Consider the following 18,394-nt stretch of genomic DNA (forward strand, 5'->3'; position numbering starts at 1 on the left):
AACGCTGATATTATATGATGACATTCAAAACCATGAAGCATCAATTTATTTTTCAGTATCCAACAAAGGTTCAAAGATTTATCATATGCAGAACATGCTCTCACTTATCGAATCCGTTGAAAAACAGAAACAACTTTAGATATGAATATGATAAGAAATGTAAATATCAAAATTGTGAACCAGACAGCACCAATGGTAAACACGTGTTTCATAACATGTATATTACACAAGATTGTTCCAACTCTATACTTTCAAACACCTGTTATCGTATTGATACCGTACACATTTCCTTGATTGAGTAATATGGAACCTGTTATGTCAACCAATAACCCTCCTAAATGTTAACTTGTATAATCGTAACGTCTGTATCTGTTTCGAAACAAAAAGCAGTTGACTGTGTTTCAAACGAAAACTTAATGGAAAAGATCAATTAATAATGAAAAAAGTAGGTTAGTCAAGGAGAAAGTTGGAAATCGACATGTAGTAGTTTATCATGTTAATATTTAGTGCAGGAACGTGTAAGTATAAGTGGATTTGTCTTATCGTAAAGCTTTTGTACACGGCATAACGTCACGTTTGACGTCTTGAAAGCTAAACAACGATGAAAACATTTGTAGTTGGTGCAAACTCTTCCATCGAAAACGCAATTGAAATTATTACAGATTAGATAGTGGATGTTAATATATGCATTATATTTTTAACAGTGATGTACTGTTAATGAAAGTCAAAATTGAAACCAAATATCTTTTGATACAGTTTTCCCTTATCATATTCCAGATAATTTGACCTTTTTCCCAAAAGCGGATCCCATGGCCTATTGGAAAATATTCGTGAAACAAACAATAATTGCACTTTTTGTTTCCTTTGTATGTTGTTTTGCGTCCTTTTTGAAAATTTCCCCTGCTGCAAGTAAGCCATCATCTGTAAGTGAAATACCAGAACGTTTCACATAAACAGTAGGGATCATTATTGTACCAACTCCTACCGTTACACGGAACCTCTACTTTAAGAGTACATGTTCAGTCTTGATATTTGCCCTCAAAATCATTATTATCATCTTGATCACAAGACTAGTCTCTGTGTAAAAGGGCACTGGTGACATTTGTTGTTTTGTTCCCAAAATCGATAGGTAGCATAAAACTTCAAGATAACAAACTGTGACTGATCTCAAACTCTATAACGATGCAATATTAAAAGCAAGGCTAACACAGATCCATTGGCACACCAAAGGGGAAATCGGGTGCTTCACCTGAGCAGCTGTTCCATCTACCGTGAGCCCTACGTCATAATCGCATGACAAATTAGTGTGTGAAATAATTTGACACCTGTTAATATCTGTTTTGAGAATGGAGTCCTCTTGACCTAGGACTTTCTAATTCTCAAATCAATAGGTTAATTGTACCGATATATGTTCAGACAGACAACCTGATTCTAGTATACCCTAATTACTTCGTCGCATGGTTTCATAAATGCTTATAATTATTTTGTTTTAAAGTATGCAAATATAAAGCGTTGTAGGTACATACATGTATATTTATATATGAAGATGATTTTATTTCGACATTTTCGTTATTAGAGATTTAAGTGGTATAGACACTTACATGTAGATTAAAGAACAACGATCTATGATTTCGACGGATCCAATTCTTATTTTTTACAGTAGTGATATATGCATGAACAAAACTTGTAGCACTATTTTCTTTGTTTGCAAGGCTTAATATTACAATTGTATTTTAAACAAACTTGGCATTATTTCCATTTTTGGTAATCATACTTATACTCCAACTGCCCTTTCAAAAGATGAAATTCTTCATAACCATGCTTCACTTTTAGACACATTTAATATTCCAGGCAATTGGTCTGATGGATAGGAGTAACCGTACCTATATTGGATTCTTAAATTTCATTAAAAAACCCTTACAGAAATACACTGCTGGATCCAGTAAGTGCTGTACTAAGCCCCTATCTTCGCTCCTCACGAAAATAGCTGTGACGGAGAAACTTCAAACTTACTGTGCGACTACATATGCCCGAAGTAGTGTAAATCAAAACATACTAAAGAACTTTTAGTGAATAGCAAAACATGTTGATTTTTCTCAAATCAAAAGCATGAAAACGTATGACTTTTCAAGACTTTGCACGACTATTCCTCACGATGAATTAAAGATTATACTTTTGACATCATATACAATTGTTTCCAGAATAGAAATGGAACACGGAAGCATTCATATTAAGTGATCAGTCATCAAAAAATTACTTTGTCAAACAAAACACTGATTCCATGCACAGGTACTGTACTCTAAAATTGAAATTAAAATATGCTAGAGTTCCTTATTGACGATATTTTTGTGGTCTTTGTTGCTCCCGTTTTCCAAAAGTCCGTTGGAATTCCCATGGGCACAAGTTGTGCTCCTTTGTTAGTGCCTTTGCTAGTTGACCTGTTTGATAATCTCTTGCCGTGGCCTTCAATTCGACATTTAAATATAACGACGACGTTTCATCTATTAGAAAATATATTTATTTCATATTTTCGTGAACTAGAAATAAAAGACACCACATAGTCGCTTACTTCTGCTTCATACTTAGATATTTTATCAAAAATAGATACTAACGCCAATCTAACAACTCACCTATATGAAAAACTTGTTGCCCTCAGCTTCTCCATCCTCAGCTCCCCATATTTATGCAACAACATTCCATTATCATCTGCATATGGTGTTTATATCTCTCAATTGATTCGATACGCAAGAGCTTGGAATGCTTATAATCAGTTTTTAGATTGAGGCAGGCTACTGAGAAACATGTTGATGGTGCTGGGTTTTTAACACACTCTGGTTTACAGCCAGTATTTCGCAAATTATATGGTTGCTATAACGATTTAGTTTGTCAGTACAACCTATCATTGGTCAAATGCTATCTGACATGTTAGGCCGTTCTTGGCACACTGATTTTAACTACGGATAACCTCGTTTGCCTGATCAAGATATGTGACCGATGGATACGGGTTGCTTACTCCTAGAGTGTTTGCCCAACTCTATTTTGCATCGCTTATAGGAGTTATGAGATTGATCACTGTTTGTTATCTTCATCTTTCATACATAACATTGATCACTGTAACAAACTGTTGTAGGTATGGCGAACATTAGGAAACATTCCTGCCCTGTACATAGTTTCGACATTTCGTGCTTTGTGAGATTGTCTTGATGGTATGACCTTCATTTTCTTTTAAATCTTCAAATTACTGATATTTTTTTCCAGTGATCAATTTATATGAATTGACTGAAAATTGAACTTAAACCGAATTTAAGGCGTGTAGCGGCGTAGTAGTATGCTTCCGTCAAAATTTTCATTTCATATTTCAATCACAAAGTAGGATTATTATTTTAAAGAGATATTTTGTCATTAATATCCTGTTAAGTAGCAGTCCACGTAAGAATCATGCAAAATGAAAAATAAGTGGCACAGCTATAAATTTAAAATCTCTTGAAAAATGGCTAACTTTGAAGAAAATCATGTTTTGTACTTGATCCAACAAAAAGTTTTACCTTGGATGCTTCTTAAGATTTTTAGTCGGCAGAAATGATATTCGGTTTCAAAAATATTTTCCTGTTGTATTCTTTATAAAGAGCACTAATGAAAATGATCATGAAAATTAATTATCGGGTACTCTGCCATTAAAGATTAATAGATACATAAAGTCAATTGTATAGACAGTGAACGAAATAACAAACATCATTTGGAAACATGTTTACAAATTAGTTACAGATTTTTAAAATGTAAGTACGATCTAGCAGATTGACAATTTTATTATCTCCCTTTGCTGACTCTTTCGCGTTGAAGATACGATTGTTTTGGAAAACATGACAACATGGCATACGAGTTGGCGGTTTGAAGACAGACGATGCCGTTTTGTAGCTTTTCTTTATAGACAAATACTCCATGTGAAGAGGTTTCAAATTCGGTTTATGTGATTGACTGTAATAAATCAGTAGTTAGACATTTGTGCTCCTTAAACAAATCATATTGCGGGAAATTCATGACGGGAGGCCTGTTTCTACTTTCAAATCACACGTTGGAATTTTTCGGTTGCTTCATATTATCGGAGTTCTTTGGAGTGGACGAGGAATACTACACGTATTTTCCCCAAATCACTCGGTCAGTTGTACTGGATGTAAGAACCGGATATGGGCACATATCATTAACATTCGGGATTAGCGACATGTTTGTGGAGAAATGCATAACTGGCTATAGTCAATATGGGTGGCGGTGCAGATAAGTTTATATAAATAAATCATAAATATATTAATTACTTAAGCTAATTTATTAAAGACTTAAGCTAATTTCATACATTATTTTAGTTATTATTGTGCTTTGGACCATGAATAATCTATCGACTAATGAATAATTTTTATCACATCAAATATGAAAGACCTCAAGTATCTGTTTCAGTTAATTTTGTGTAAGATGAACAACTTCAAACATAATTTGTAATCAATTAAATATTTCCTATCAGCAAAAATGTATCGGATGTAAGGTAAAGATAACGAACAGTGATGTAATGATTTAACCAAAAATCTGTATAGCTTACATGATCACAATTTTTCCGTAATCATAATGTCTGTTATACTTATTGTCTACATATTTTGGTAACTTGTAAACTTGATAGTAAGTCAGCTGAATTATTGACACCTCTACAGGTATCAAGATCATTGCCATCTCCACAAGTTGATAGTTGGCAGTTCAGCTACATTAAATGAAATCTATTTACTTAAATTCCAGCTATACAAGGAATCTATTCACTGAAACTCCAAGAAGATTCCATGACTTGCTTGGCATACAACAAACAACAGATTATGGACATGATTCCTGGAATTAGAACGTGAATGGGTCAGACTTGAGTACATGCAAAGTCATGTGGCAATTTTAAAGGTATACATCATGATATCTGTTTTGTCTGTATAAAAATGGTTGTCATTGTAAATATACACATGCATATATTTACATGTAATATATGTATTGTTCAGGTTGTTATGTTGTCCTGTATATGTGAGTTTGAATATTGGTTAAGTTTGCACCTGTCAGTCACATCCCTTGCTTGTTTGACAACAAACTTGGTATACTGATAAACTACAGAGCAGATTATCCTTTTTACCCCACCTGCCGTGAGCATTTAATTTATCTTTTGTCTGTCTGTCCGTCTGTTGGTCTGCTTGTAGACTTTTCAAAATTTCATCTTTTCTAGAACCACTGAGCCAATTCAGGGGATTCAAGCGTGTTCAAATCAAATGAAGGGTCATGCTCTTTTCAAGGGGGAGATAATCAAGAAATATGGAATCATTCAAATTCACTGGGACCAATTTGTGGATTATCCAGATTTTACAGTTCCACTGAGATCTAATATCGTGAATATGGTTTCTGTAGTGAACTTATTCGGAATTATAAAATCCGCCCTTTCTCTATGCGAAGAACTTATCCGGAATTATAAGATCTGTTCTTTCTGATGGTGTATTATTGCGGGGAACTTGCTTCCGGTACCAGAAAATCGTGCATCATATTGTTGTGAGACATTTAGAACTGTGAGTGAATGGACTGCTATGAATGGACTCCTATTAGACTCGTCAATGTGTAAGTTTGTGTCCAGTAGTAGTGTATTATTATTATATCAGTAATTACATTTGTGTAGAACCTTGTGTATTTATTTAAAAGGTTGAAATCAATAAATGATTATGATTACTACTTGACGGTGTTCTGACTGCAACAGTTTCTGTAGATTGAAACATTTCATAAATTGTGTATTTCATTGTGATTTGAAAGATGAGGGATAAACGTAGCCCACAATTTATGTAAACTGAATCCCCATTAAAGCTAATGTCCACAGTAATAAAAAAAACAAAGATAGGGGAGGTTCTTTTTTTAAATCTTCTCAAAAACACAGGGCCAGAAAAGTTAAAATTGACATGAAAGATTAATTAACATAGTGTACATTTGATCACCATAGGGGATCAAGGTATTCTTGAAATTTTTAATACATCTTTTTAAAAACAGGGCTACTACTGGTAGTAGGGTTAAACTCTTAGATATTGCACATTTAAGTTGTTCAAATTGTGGCTCTGGAAAGTAGGGTATGACACAATAATTTATTGAAGTTGTATTTGGGTATATGTATGGAGCATCTTTAAAACTATTCATCTCAATAACAGATGGCCATGATTAGGCTAGCCCTATTAATATGCATACATGGACAGGTTTTCATTAGACTATTCAGAAAACTGATTGAAAAAAATGTTTAAGACAGTGTAAGTGTCACAGAGCCACACTAAATCATATCAGAATGCAAACATTCCCAAGTTCTATTGAAGTTTTTTTCCCTCCAAATAATGAACCCTTTGTTTATGGTTACTTAGTGAATCAAACTTTACATTTATAGGACATGTATGCTTGAAAAAGATCTTTAAAAACAATGTTTTCTCAATAACAGCAAGGTCATGTTAGTCAAATCGGTATTGAGGGCATCCCCATGTTGTGTGAATTAAAGTAGGTTATATCGCGACATTTTGGGCTAGGTTTGGGCCGCAACATAGGGTTAAAAAATTTCATGGGAATAAAGATTGGAAACAAATCTTTTGAAAATCACTACAGCAGGGCCAAGATGACTCAAGTGAGCAATGCAACCCATGAGACTCTTGTTGGTATTTGATGCCAAAGATCAAAGACAAAGGTAGAAATATTGCTCAATGTCTTTAGACCCCTTTGTTTGACATCAAATGATGAGTTGTAATTAATTTCGAAATATGTTCTATATTTTCTTCTTCTTCAAAATAGATGTTGTACTTCAGGAATAGGAGAGGCGTATTTGTTGGAAGATGGATAAAGAAAAATTGGAGCATGCACTAGACTTCCTTAAATCCTACTTTTTTTATCAGGTACACAATCATTATCAACCATGTCAAATTATGTCTTCATCAAATGGATATGATTAACATTCATTGAAATGACTCAGTGACACAATGCACGCTGAAAAATACATCCCATGATTACCCAATGTAAAATAAATTTTTGATAGCAACTGTCATACATTTATGGAAAATATCTGTTTGAATGAATAGGCATGATTGACATTGTGCAAAAAAAAATTAAAAGCAATGTCTCTTATCCATCATCCAGAAATTTGATCACATGGTATACTAAAGTAAATGACGAAACTATTTTCAGGTAGCATCACTGAGTACAAAAGAAATGCGCCTTCACAGTAGACAACTTATAAACTGTCCACAAGTAATCGAGACTGCCTGTCATTCAACCATCGTATCAGATAATAACAAGATTTCCCAGTTCGAGGACTAGTAAAAGGAAAATTTACTTGCAGCAAAATTGTACCTAAAGACAGACTAATGCATTAATGTAGAATAATTTCAAAGATGTAGAATACACACACTCACACACACACACACACACAGAGAGAGAGAGAGAGAGAGAGAGAGAGAGAGAGAGAGAGAGAGAGAGAGAGAATATCATGGTGATATATTCAAACTCAATGTCTTCAATGAGTCCGGCATGTCAGTAGGGAACCATGATTCATATGGTGATATATTTCAATTATCCTCTCATTGCAGTGCAATGACATTGTACAAATAATAATTTTAAGTGTTGCTAGGGAAAGTGGTCGCTATGGTGATATGTGTAAACATATTGCCGTCCATGGGTCCAAGATGTCAGTAAAGAAATACATGTTGATATATTTGTATTACATTCTCATTTGAAGGCAACTGGATTGACACTTTGAAATTTCATGCTTGTTGCTAGGGAAAATTGATTGCTATGATGATATAGTTAAACCTGATAACTTCATTGGATTCAACATATCAGTAGAAAATCATATATTGGTATATTTGCATTAGGTTCTCATTCCAGTGCAATCCAATCATACAACTTGAAATTTTATGTGCGTTGCTAAGGATAATCAGTTGCTATGGTGATATGGTTTAAGTCAGATGTCTCCAATAGGTATGAAATGTCAGTAAACTAAAGTGAACCCTGATGATTTGTATTTATTTTTAGTTAATAGAATCATTTTAATGCATATATTGCACATATGCGTGTTTTATTGTGTTGGAAATTGGCCTGAAAGAGTTGCCTAGCAACCGTTACTATGTGCTTATCCGACTCTTTTGATTTTTATTTTGAATACACTTAGTATTGATTGTTTAGAAAATATGTATTAAAATTTGGCGCTTTTCGGATAATTAAATTAATATGTATTTAAAATACCTTAAAATTGTCGAATTTACAGAAAATTAATAAATATTAAAACAATACCTATTCCAAAGTCCTCTACAGATACCATATAACGGTATTTAATTTTATTGTACATTTTTATATTGAGGTAACCTTTACCTCCCCCAAATAAATTATCATTATGTTTGAAAAATTGTTTTTTCCATTTTTATACTAATTTTAAGAAGTGTCTTTCTACACTTTACAAAACCCTATACACTGGTTGCTATGGATACACAAATGTTTCATTTTCCATAGCAACCATTAATGCACAATGTATTTACTCTGCATGTCTTCATATATCATTATTATGAAGAGTTATGGAAAGTTACATGAAAATCCAAGATTATCAGTATGCCACCTTCTGCATGAGTTACATGGACTGCTACTTAATTGGTTTTCATAACATTATAGAAAATTATTTAATATCATAATGTATTTTTGTTTTTAGTGTGGTTTAACATTTGTTTTTCAACCAATCAGAATCGATATTCCATTATCAATGTAATAAATATTAATCAATGCAGGTATGCTGAAGTTTGAAACAATAGCGTAGACACGATATCTAATAGCTCTCTGTAATGTTGACATTAATGAAATCAATCTTATTCACATTCCCCACTTCCATAGCTCCTAGGCTGAGATATGTTAAATTTTCACTTCTTTTTAATTCAATGGGAGCATATTTTCAATTTGGACAAGATATGACAATCGCACTTAAACTTAAAATACCCTAAGATGCATGTATAGTATAATACTTACATGTTATTTTTCTCTAATTCTACAAAAACAAAAGTTCACAGTAATCAAATATCGACATTTTAGATCTATGATGTAAATTTAGATTTTTATCGCATCAAGTTATAGATATATAATATCGATAAAATGTAAAGTTAACCTGATTCGATGTTGGGATAAAAGTATTCAACGTTACTCTATGCATAGGTAACGCAAAATCATAATATACATTACTTATTATGATGCAGGTATAACGCTTCCTAAGATAGATGACAAGTACAAGGATAACGATGAGAAGAGCAGCACATCCAATAACAGCCCCGATAACACTTCCGACATCTACCTCTGTTTGATGACTGTCTGTTCCTGGCAAACCTAGAAAATTAGAATATGACATTCTAAAATATTATCAACTGTGATTATATTGTATTATAAATGTGACCTGTTAGTTATGTAATTAAAAGATTAATTTCATTTTTGAAAACACGAGGGTATGAACTGCGACGCTTTACGCCAGTATACTCTTTGAAGTTCGGTGGCACTTCATGACAAGTAGACTGCTGTAATAAGTTGCAATCCATACTCTCGTGTATATCAGAAATGAAGCCTTTTTATATATTTATATTCTGCTTTCTGTCGGAATTCATAGACGTTAAATTAGACGTATTTTGTTTATCTTTATATCATACACGCATTGTTTACAAATATAACATATTCATGAGGAAATTGTCATAATTACAATTTATAAAGATATCAAAAAACATTGGGATTGTAAATATACCGAAATATGCCTGTGATCACAGATTTGCATAAGCGGAAACCAACGACAAAGGACCAGAGCCAGAAAGTACTAAAATTGGCCCTTTCACCAAAATAAATGAGACTTTCACAGTTGATGCTCTAGGATTTATAGGTTATAGAACAATTTATTTTATAACTATATCTTTTCTAGTTTTCGTTTTACAGTCGTTTAAACTTTGTGTTGTTTTTCAACAGAAAAGCTATATAACGTCATGATGTTGACGTTATGAGAATCACAGTGCAATACACAAAAAATGGACACATAGGTTAATATATATTTTTTGGGCTTATTCTGATTGTAGATCACAACTGTTAAAATACTAGGAACTTGTATATTTTCTATCACGATGTTTAAATTTGTGATATATTCCCCCCCCCCCCCTCCCCCTTCCCACTACATAACACTACAATCCCCCCCCCCCCCACTTTATTGGACATAATTGAAAAATCGTGATCAAAAATTAAAATTCCTTGCAGTCAAAGGACCACAGCAAATAGTATTGTTTTACCGTCTATCTCAAAGACGAGTTTATATTTTCAAGTTGCATATATCTATTTGTATCAACTTCCATTAAAATTGATATAATGGAGGATAAAAAAAGAGAGACAACTGTATAATTTTGGTTAAACTTTGAGTAATTATAGTAACTAATTACAAAAATGGATTTTTAAAATTATTTTAAAAAAATAATAAAACACAGTGAACCTTTAAAATTGTCGGCACCTCTGAAGTCTTAATTTTCTGAGCGAGGTAGACATTTAAGTCCACGGAGATCTGACATTTATGCCTCCTTTGTGCCACCGTGCACCTTCGTGTGATAAAAAAAAATACTAAGCGAAATATTAGTGGGTGAAAATTAAAACGTATAAAACGGCGACTTGTATATATTCATATCATTTAATGATATATATTATTGTAAATTTAAAATAGTAATTTAATTTTTAAAAATGTACCTTCACTGTCTATCTTTAAAGAATTGTCATACTGATTTGATAACTTACTTAAAGACCTCCAAAAACACCGTACGGTTGCTCCACGGATCACTGAATGTGGGCGGAGCTTATCCATGGTCAATGTTATTTACCTGGAGTTTACCTGGCCAAGAGATCGGTTGTTGTGTATATTTTTATGATATACACAGGAAATTTCTCAGGTTATTACTATTATCAAAAAAAAAAATTAAAATATTTACCTACATGCATACCGCATTTCTATTTCCCGTAAACCTTCAAACTTGGTCATATTTATGTATTGCAAATGACAGGTTTAGCCCATTTCTAAACCTTTGCTTTTTAAAACTTCTAATTAAATTGTTATATATTGTATATAAATAATTTTCGAAATATAATATTACCCGGCGTTTCCGGGCACTTCCTGGTGTCCTGGGAGTTCGCGGTGTCGTGGGTGTAGTAGGTAAAATATCCATGTTTCGAGAGAATGAATAAATCCAAGTAGATCTGTGTACATGTACAACCAAATGAAGAATGATCAAGATACCCCTCAATATGGGCTGTCTGTAGGGTTTCTGTAGCTGTAGTGTTTGCGTAATGGTGGTATCCCAAACAGAAGCTGACACGAAGCCCCCCCCCCTCCCCCCCTCTCTCTCTCTCTTTAGGGTTTCTGTGGATGTAGTGTTTGTGTAACGATGGCATCCCAAACAGAAGCTGACACGAAGTCTACACCCCTCCTCTCTCTCTCTCTCTCTCTCTCTCTCTCTCTCTCTGTGTGTGTGTCTCTCTCTCTCTCTCTGTCTCTCTCTCTCTCTCTATCTCTCTCTCTCTAGGGTTTCTGTGGACGTAGTGTTTGTGTAACGATGGTATCCCAAACAGAAGCTGACACATAGCTAGTCTACCCCCCTTTCTCTCTCTCCCTTACTCTCAATCATTGACTAAATGAGTAATTATTGTCATATGTATGCAACACTATTGCCATGCCATATTATTTCATCTATATTACTGCTACAGTTTTACACATTTCTCTCTCTCTCTCTTTATAAATATCAAACCGTGATAAATTATAAATATAGCTCAATAACTTTCTCTCCCTCTCTCTCTCTCTCTCTCTCTCTCTCTCTCTCTCTCTCTCTCTCTCTCTATCTTTATAAATATAAAACCGTGATAAATTATAAATAGAAATATCTCAAAAACTTATTTATGCTTTTTTACTATTGTTTGATTTCTGATTGTGTAATTTATAATCCATGTGATATCTCAAACAGAAGCATTTTTTTACATGTTGGAGTTTGCTATTCGAAACAATTCATCTTAATTACCCTTAACTTATGACGTCCGTTCTGTATTAACTTTCCATGTTTATATGTTTGAAGCAGATATAGAGTGGACAGTGTCGCTAAATGGATTTTAATTATCTCTAAGTAGAAACCTCAACATGTTTGTAAATCGGGATTATTTCTTGTATATAGATATATCAAGATATTGATATATATCTGTATGCAGACTTCCCCGCAGACGTTCACACCTTTATGAAACACCTGTACGTGTTAGTCGGTACATTGTTTCACGGCACGAGCAGCACGAGTTCACCAAATAAGAAACTTTCAGGATCATTTGACTTTGAAAATGAACAAACGAATATCACATGGTATAAATTGGCATTGATTTCAATTTGTTAAATAGCATGAATTATAGCAGCTCAAAAAAATGTGGACCATAAAATGACAAGTAAAAGCATTGTTTTATTTGTGCGATTATTTCAAAAGATTGACATTTATATTAGTGCACCACATGTCTTTTAATGTATAATGTTTATTGTAATTAAGAATATTAGATGATTTAGATCCGCTGTCTACATGTTTACAGGTAGTGTAGAAATATCAAAAAGTATACAGTTGACGACGCGATTGAAATAAGACTGCGGACGATTTTTTGTTTATTCAGTGACTCACGAACTTACCCGTCTTCTGAATGAAAGTTATAAAACATACTTTTTTGGGGGTCAGTTATAACACCCGAAAACGGGGGTAAAAATCATCTTCGGTTGCCATGGGTTTTGGGTCCATTCTGCTCTTCATTTTGCTATCGAAGATGGAATTTTTTTTTAAAATACCTAGATTGTCAGCTTGCATAAACATGTATTACGGTGGTAAAAAAAAGTCTAGTAAATCCAATGAAGTTGTAGTAATATAGATTATATATTTATTTCATTTTTGACTGAGAGGGTGTTAGATAGCTAGGCACGTAACATCGGTTTAAAAAAGGGAGGGGGGGGGGGGGGGCAGTCCTAACTCCCGCCAGCCGAATAATTTAACATGGAAAAAAGGGAAATGAAATATATCAGAATGAAGTGGAATGGTTAATTAATAAGAATAATATTGTACATTTAAGATTTGATTAAACTTAAACCGTACCTGTATACAATTACTGGTGCTCTCTCTCTCTCTCTCTCTCTCTCTCTCTCTCTCTCTCTCTCTCTCTCTCTCTCTCTCTCTCTCTTATATATTCAGTAATGTTGTATAGCGTGTATGAATAGAAGCAACTAAAATACAAATAATGTTGTCTATATATTTTTGTGTGTGAACTAATTGCATTTGAAACCGATATTTTAAAACATCCTTACAGTGGACTTGGATGGGTCCATGTGGCGATCTATCCACTGCACACTTAAAGAAATTGAATTTGGGAGGGGGATTGGGACAATTTGAGTGGATGAAGACCACCACCCACCACCGCCACCACACACATGTACACAATTTAAGGTTTTGAAGATTGGGCAATTTAAGCACAATTTCCTGTTGCTATTGTAGGCTGGATTATTAAATTGAGATATATTTATTGGCACAACACATGTCCAGTTTATTAATTGGCAAAACATATATAATATAGCATTCAGTCCGTCTGTCATAATTTAATTTTACTTGTATCACGCAATTTGATTTGTTGAGCACGCTGAAAAAAATATTTGTTTATATTGTATAAATGTAACTTGGCATGGGGACACACTCCTCCTTGACAACCAAGACGACACTACTTTTCCTTTTCTAATTTTACATTGGACAATGGAACACTGATACGTTGATAGGCCCTCGAACTAGGCCATGAAATTGAAAATCAACGGAATTAAAAATGCACAATAAATACTGTACTGTCTTACCCCCCCCCCCCCCCCCCAAACAAAAAACAAAACGCAGTCTTTGTTTACAAGTAAAGTTACATAAAAATAGAAAATAAAAAACTCATGACATGTACAACGATATCATATGTGAAAAAAAACCCAACCCCCCCCCCCCAAAAAAAAACCAAAAAAAAAACGGTATATCGAGTATTTTCATATGGGGGTTACTTGATCCGCCTATCGAAGCATAAAATGCCTCATGAATGTCTTACAACAGATGACGTCATGTCTCATCGATAACATGTGGATCGCTATCTATGAATTGCTTACATAATTTAGTGTTTCGGATTTAACTGGCGGCAATGCTGCATGCTATGGTAAGTCATATTGTTGTTTAAATCTGTTATTTTGAATTCCTTTTTGCCTGACCAGGCCATGCATGCTAATATTCAGCCCGAAACTTGGATGTACTGTAAATCAAAGAAGGACTTGCCCCCAATGTACATAAAGTTAGGTTAAATAAAACAGTTATTTCGAATGTTGACAGTCTAAAGCTGCGTAGTAAAAATATTGTAAAATAAATAAAGCAAAAACTATTCGATATGATATCAGTACCATACAAGAATACTTGCGTGAAGCCTGAATGTTTTCCGATACTCCAAAGTAAAAGAAGACGCCGCGCCATGTTCATTTCAGTCACTAGGCCTAACAGTTTCAATAACTGTCGTTTCATTAAATGATAATGTTTATGATAATAATGTAAAACTACCAAAATTGTACACAGATTTTCAGCAACGATGCAATGAAGATGTATTGTGAACGACCTTAAAAGATGAAAACAACTAGGTATTGAAAATGAACATCTATAGTAAAAGGGCAAAACAAGCTGCAACCGAAAACTATTATTAGGTGATGGAATTCCCCTTGCTTTAAAAATAAACACCGAACTAAAATGACCTATGTACATATACATGACACGAAATAAAAAAACGTAGTTTCCTTCTCCATAAGATACTTAAACCAGCCATATTTCTGTAAAATTCAAGTTTACCACCACCAGCGCATTATAACCGTAATATTTTTCAGCAATCCGGAATATCATTTTTTGAAAAATAAAAATAGTGCTCCTAGCTCGCCCTAAAATATTTTTGCATTTATGGTCAATTGAAAAGGTGTATATTATAAAAATACTTTAAATATTTTGGGCGAGATGAAACCAGTATGGCAAAACCTTTACAAAATAACCAGGTTTTGGTGAAAAATGACAAAAATACGGTACCATATCCGGTTCTAGCATGTATACAGCTTTAGTTGTGCTCCTATTTTTAAAATCTAACATGTTTTTTTAAACCCCGGATTCTGATACATATTTATAACACCAATACTCGCATTCAACATTTACTTTCATTTTTATATATTTTAAGGGCCATATTTTGGGGTTTGTGAATCAGGTTCTTTAGCTATGATTAAGTACATACTAAAAATAGCATGGTTGCTAAACTCAGGAAGCAAACCCCTGCTTGCAAATTTTACATCCTAAAAATATTTTATAAGTAATTTAGTTATTATTGATCTCTGTGTGACAAAGTATATGATGTATCATGGTTTTCCTTTTTCTTACCAGGCTATTTTTCCTGGTGATTTTTATCTGTACAGTTATATGTTAGTATTTTACAGCAACAGGTAATTTTTCTTTGCATCAATTATTCATATTGGGCTATACTAGTAAGCTATTATACAGCAACCATTACATGTTGTTCTCCAATTATTAGTTTTGCACTGTTCTTTGATTTGCTCTGTAACCAATCAGTTGTGCTTATTCAGGTCATGTGGCTATTATCGATTTGTTGACACGAAAGAAAAACCATGCGTGATCTGCTGTCTGCATTGTATTGAGTTCTTTTTAATTTTCTGGATTTGCATGCGAACTGAACTGCTACTGCTGTGATCTACAAGTATCTAGCAGACGAATTCTAGTTTTCGTGATTGTGGTTTTCGGAATGCCGCAGTGCATTATTCTCCTTTGTGTCAGTGTCGGCCAGTGGAATTGATGTCCACCTGTGTGCAATCCGCCTATAGCGAGATTGGAGACTAGTTCCTACACCGAAGCCTTGAATTTCCTACATGTTGCACGGAAAGGACATCCTTTTTTTTTTTTTACATGATTCCAATGCTTTTACACTTCAGTTAGTAAACAACATTGCATTTCCTGTTAGGATACAGCATAGCATCACAGAGGTTTCTGGAGCAACCTAGCTTTTCCGAGAGCTGAAGGTGTTCGTTTATGGAGGGTTGACCTAGTCCTGTTGGAAAATCCAGACTTAGTCCAGATGCTATTGTTTCTTCATATCCCAAACATGTGCGAATTTTGGCGGAGCATCAGATCAGCCATGCAGACATCAGTGTCATAGTGCATGTCTCAGGCCAGTATAACTATGTTATTGCTTTAATAGTCTTTGGTTTTGCAGTCTGTGCTGTAGGTCAGGGCAGGGTGCATTAATTATTTTTGAGTCGTATGATCATATGATCATACCTAGACATAAAACCTGCACAGAAAATTCTGGGTTTTTGTATAACGTCCATGCCTTGGATTGTTTTGATATTCAAGCGCTATGGGGCCACACACAATTTCTATATTTATTTTCATGCAGGGTCCTCCTGATATACTCATGTCTTTTGCATGATTATGTTTGATCAAGGCAATTTGATTTTAGTCCATTCACATTTAACAGTTGTACATATTTTAGGGGTTTTAATGCTCAATATATCTGGATTGCTGTTCTTCTTGCTTTCATGTGTGTGGGATACATTTCACATCAAGTTGTGGGACCAAGAATAATTGATTTCCATATGATCCAAACCCATAACCTGTTGATTATTGCTTATTGCAGGACGATGGGCAGATATGAATCATAAACATTTTCATGCATACCGTCACTGCGTACAAACACATGTTATGTTTCATTAATTTGATATGTCTATTCCCAAATAAAACACCACATATATTATTGATGTTTGTCTCAACATATATTGTGTTGATATAGTGTATCATGGTTTTTGCTATAGGCTCATTTTCATGTGATTGTAATTTCTTATCTCTTCATTGGAATCGTTAACAAATACGTATGCATTACTACAATTATATGTATAGATTATGTTTCCTGGGTATTACCAATCATGTCACCCATAAGAATATGTGCTACCACAATGCTGTCCATATAAGGGTTTCAGCTGTAAAGGAGAAACTTCAAACGTACTGTGCGACTACAAAGTGGTGTAAATCAAATGTGGATTCTAATAATTTCTAAAGACCACGTTGTTTTGATGTCAATGATACTAATTATTACACATGTTTCGAGGCATGTGCAGCTAATGTCATGTCCGAAAGCCAAATGAATTTTATCTCTAATGCCAGGTGCTTTTTGAAACAAGTCACTAGTGTATTAATCAGCAAGTCACAACCTACATGTATATTAAGTATCTTAAGAATTACGCCGATCAAGAATCGAAACCGGGACGGTCTGTTTGCAAAGCTGGCACCTAACCACCAAGCTATCGCAACTGGTTTACAGATAGCCATACTGCAGTGTTAACGTCAATGTTGGGAGCCTGTAGATACATTTATAAAGTAATAGATATGTAGTTATCAAATTTAATAATATGTTACAATATGTTTTGTTGAAATGAAATGTTTTAATGATCTAATGGTGGTAAAGATTTCATACTTCCGTTTAATGCTTGGAGATTGTTTGGCTCCCATAGCGGATTCCTTTTGGTGAAGGAAAGACAAGTATGAAGACCTAAGATAACGAAGAGTGATCAATCTACAAAACCCTCAGAAGGAATACGAATTAAAGACTTGGTGAACACCAGCACGTGAATATATCAGAGGTATGATCAGTTGCCTAGAAGTAGTAACTACCCATTCTCGACAGGTCACACCCACTGTGAACCCTATGTCTATGAAAGGTGAAGATAACGAAAAGTGATCAAATAAGCAATAGAAAATAGAGAGTTGGGCAAACAGGGACCCCTGGACACATCATAGATAGGATCAGGTGTTTAGGAGGAGTAAGCATCCCATGTCGACTGGTCACACGCGCCGTGGGCCCTATATTTTGGTCAGGTAAACAAAATCACTTTGCCAAGAACGGTCAAACAATCGATATGAAACACGTCAGACATCATTATATCATTTCATTGTTTCGAGTAATACGAGAATGTTTGTTTCTACCAGTATCAACCAATATTTACTATCTCCAATTGGTCTTAAGGGTATAAATCTGCAATGTACAATGGGAAACTGGACACAAGTTCTTACAAAAGGCCCATAGGCCAAATCGTTCTTTCAGTTATCTTGCCATTGCTGTTGTAATATTGAAACGTTTTTATTCCCTTCAAATCTTTGATTCCATACGGCAACCCATTAGCCACGACATAACCATGATACAAGGTTGCAAAGTAAAAAAGACATGGTCTGAATGACAGGGCCTTTGCATCAGGAATATA

At 34.3% G+C, this 18,394-nt stretch overlaps 1 protein-coding gene across 1 annotated transcript in view; it reads right to left on the bottom strand.

Moving 5' to 3' along the window:
• Positions 1-18,394, bottom strand: part of LOC125667447 (hemicentin-1-like) — a 65,538-nt gene that overhangs the window by 28,927 nt on the left and 18,217 nt on the right. The window contains exons 6-7 of the mRNA XM_056156021.1: positions 9,247-9,387; positions 9,037-9,055 (exon numbers count right to left, since the gene is read on the bottom strand). Of these exons, the coding sequence (XP_056011996.1) occupies positions 9,037-9,055; positions 9,247-9,387 (160 nt within the window). The remainder of the gene's footprint in view (positions 1-9,036; positions 9,056-9,246; positions 9,388-18,394) is intronic.

Source organism: Ostrea edulis, chromosome 2 (assembly GCF_947568905.1).
Source record: "Ostrea edulis chromosome 2, xbOstEdul1.1, whole genome shotgun sequence".
NCBI classification, from domain to species: domain Eukaryota; kingdom Metazoa; phylum Mollusca; class Bivalvia; order Ostreida; family Ostreidae; genus Ostrea; species Ostrea edulis.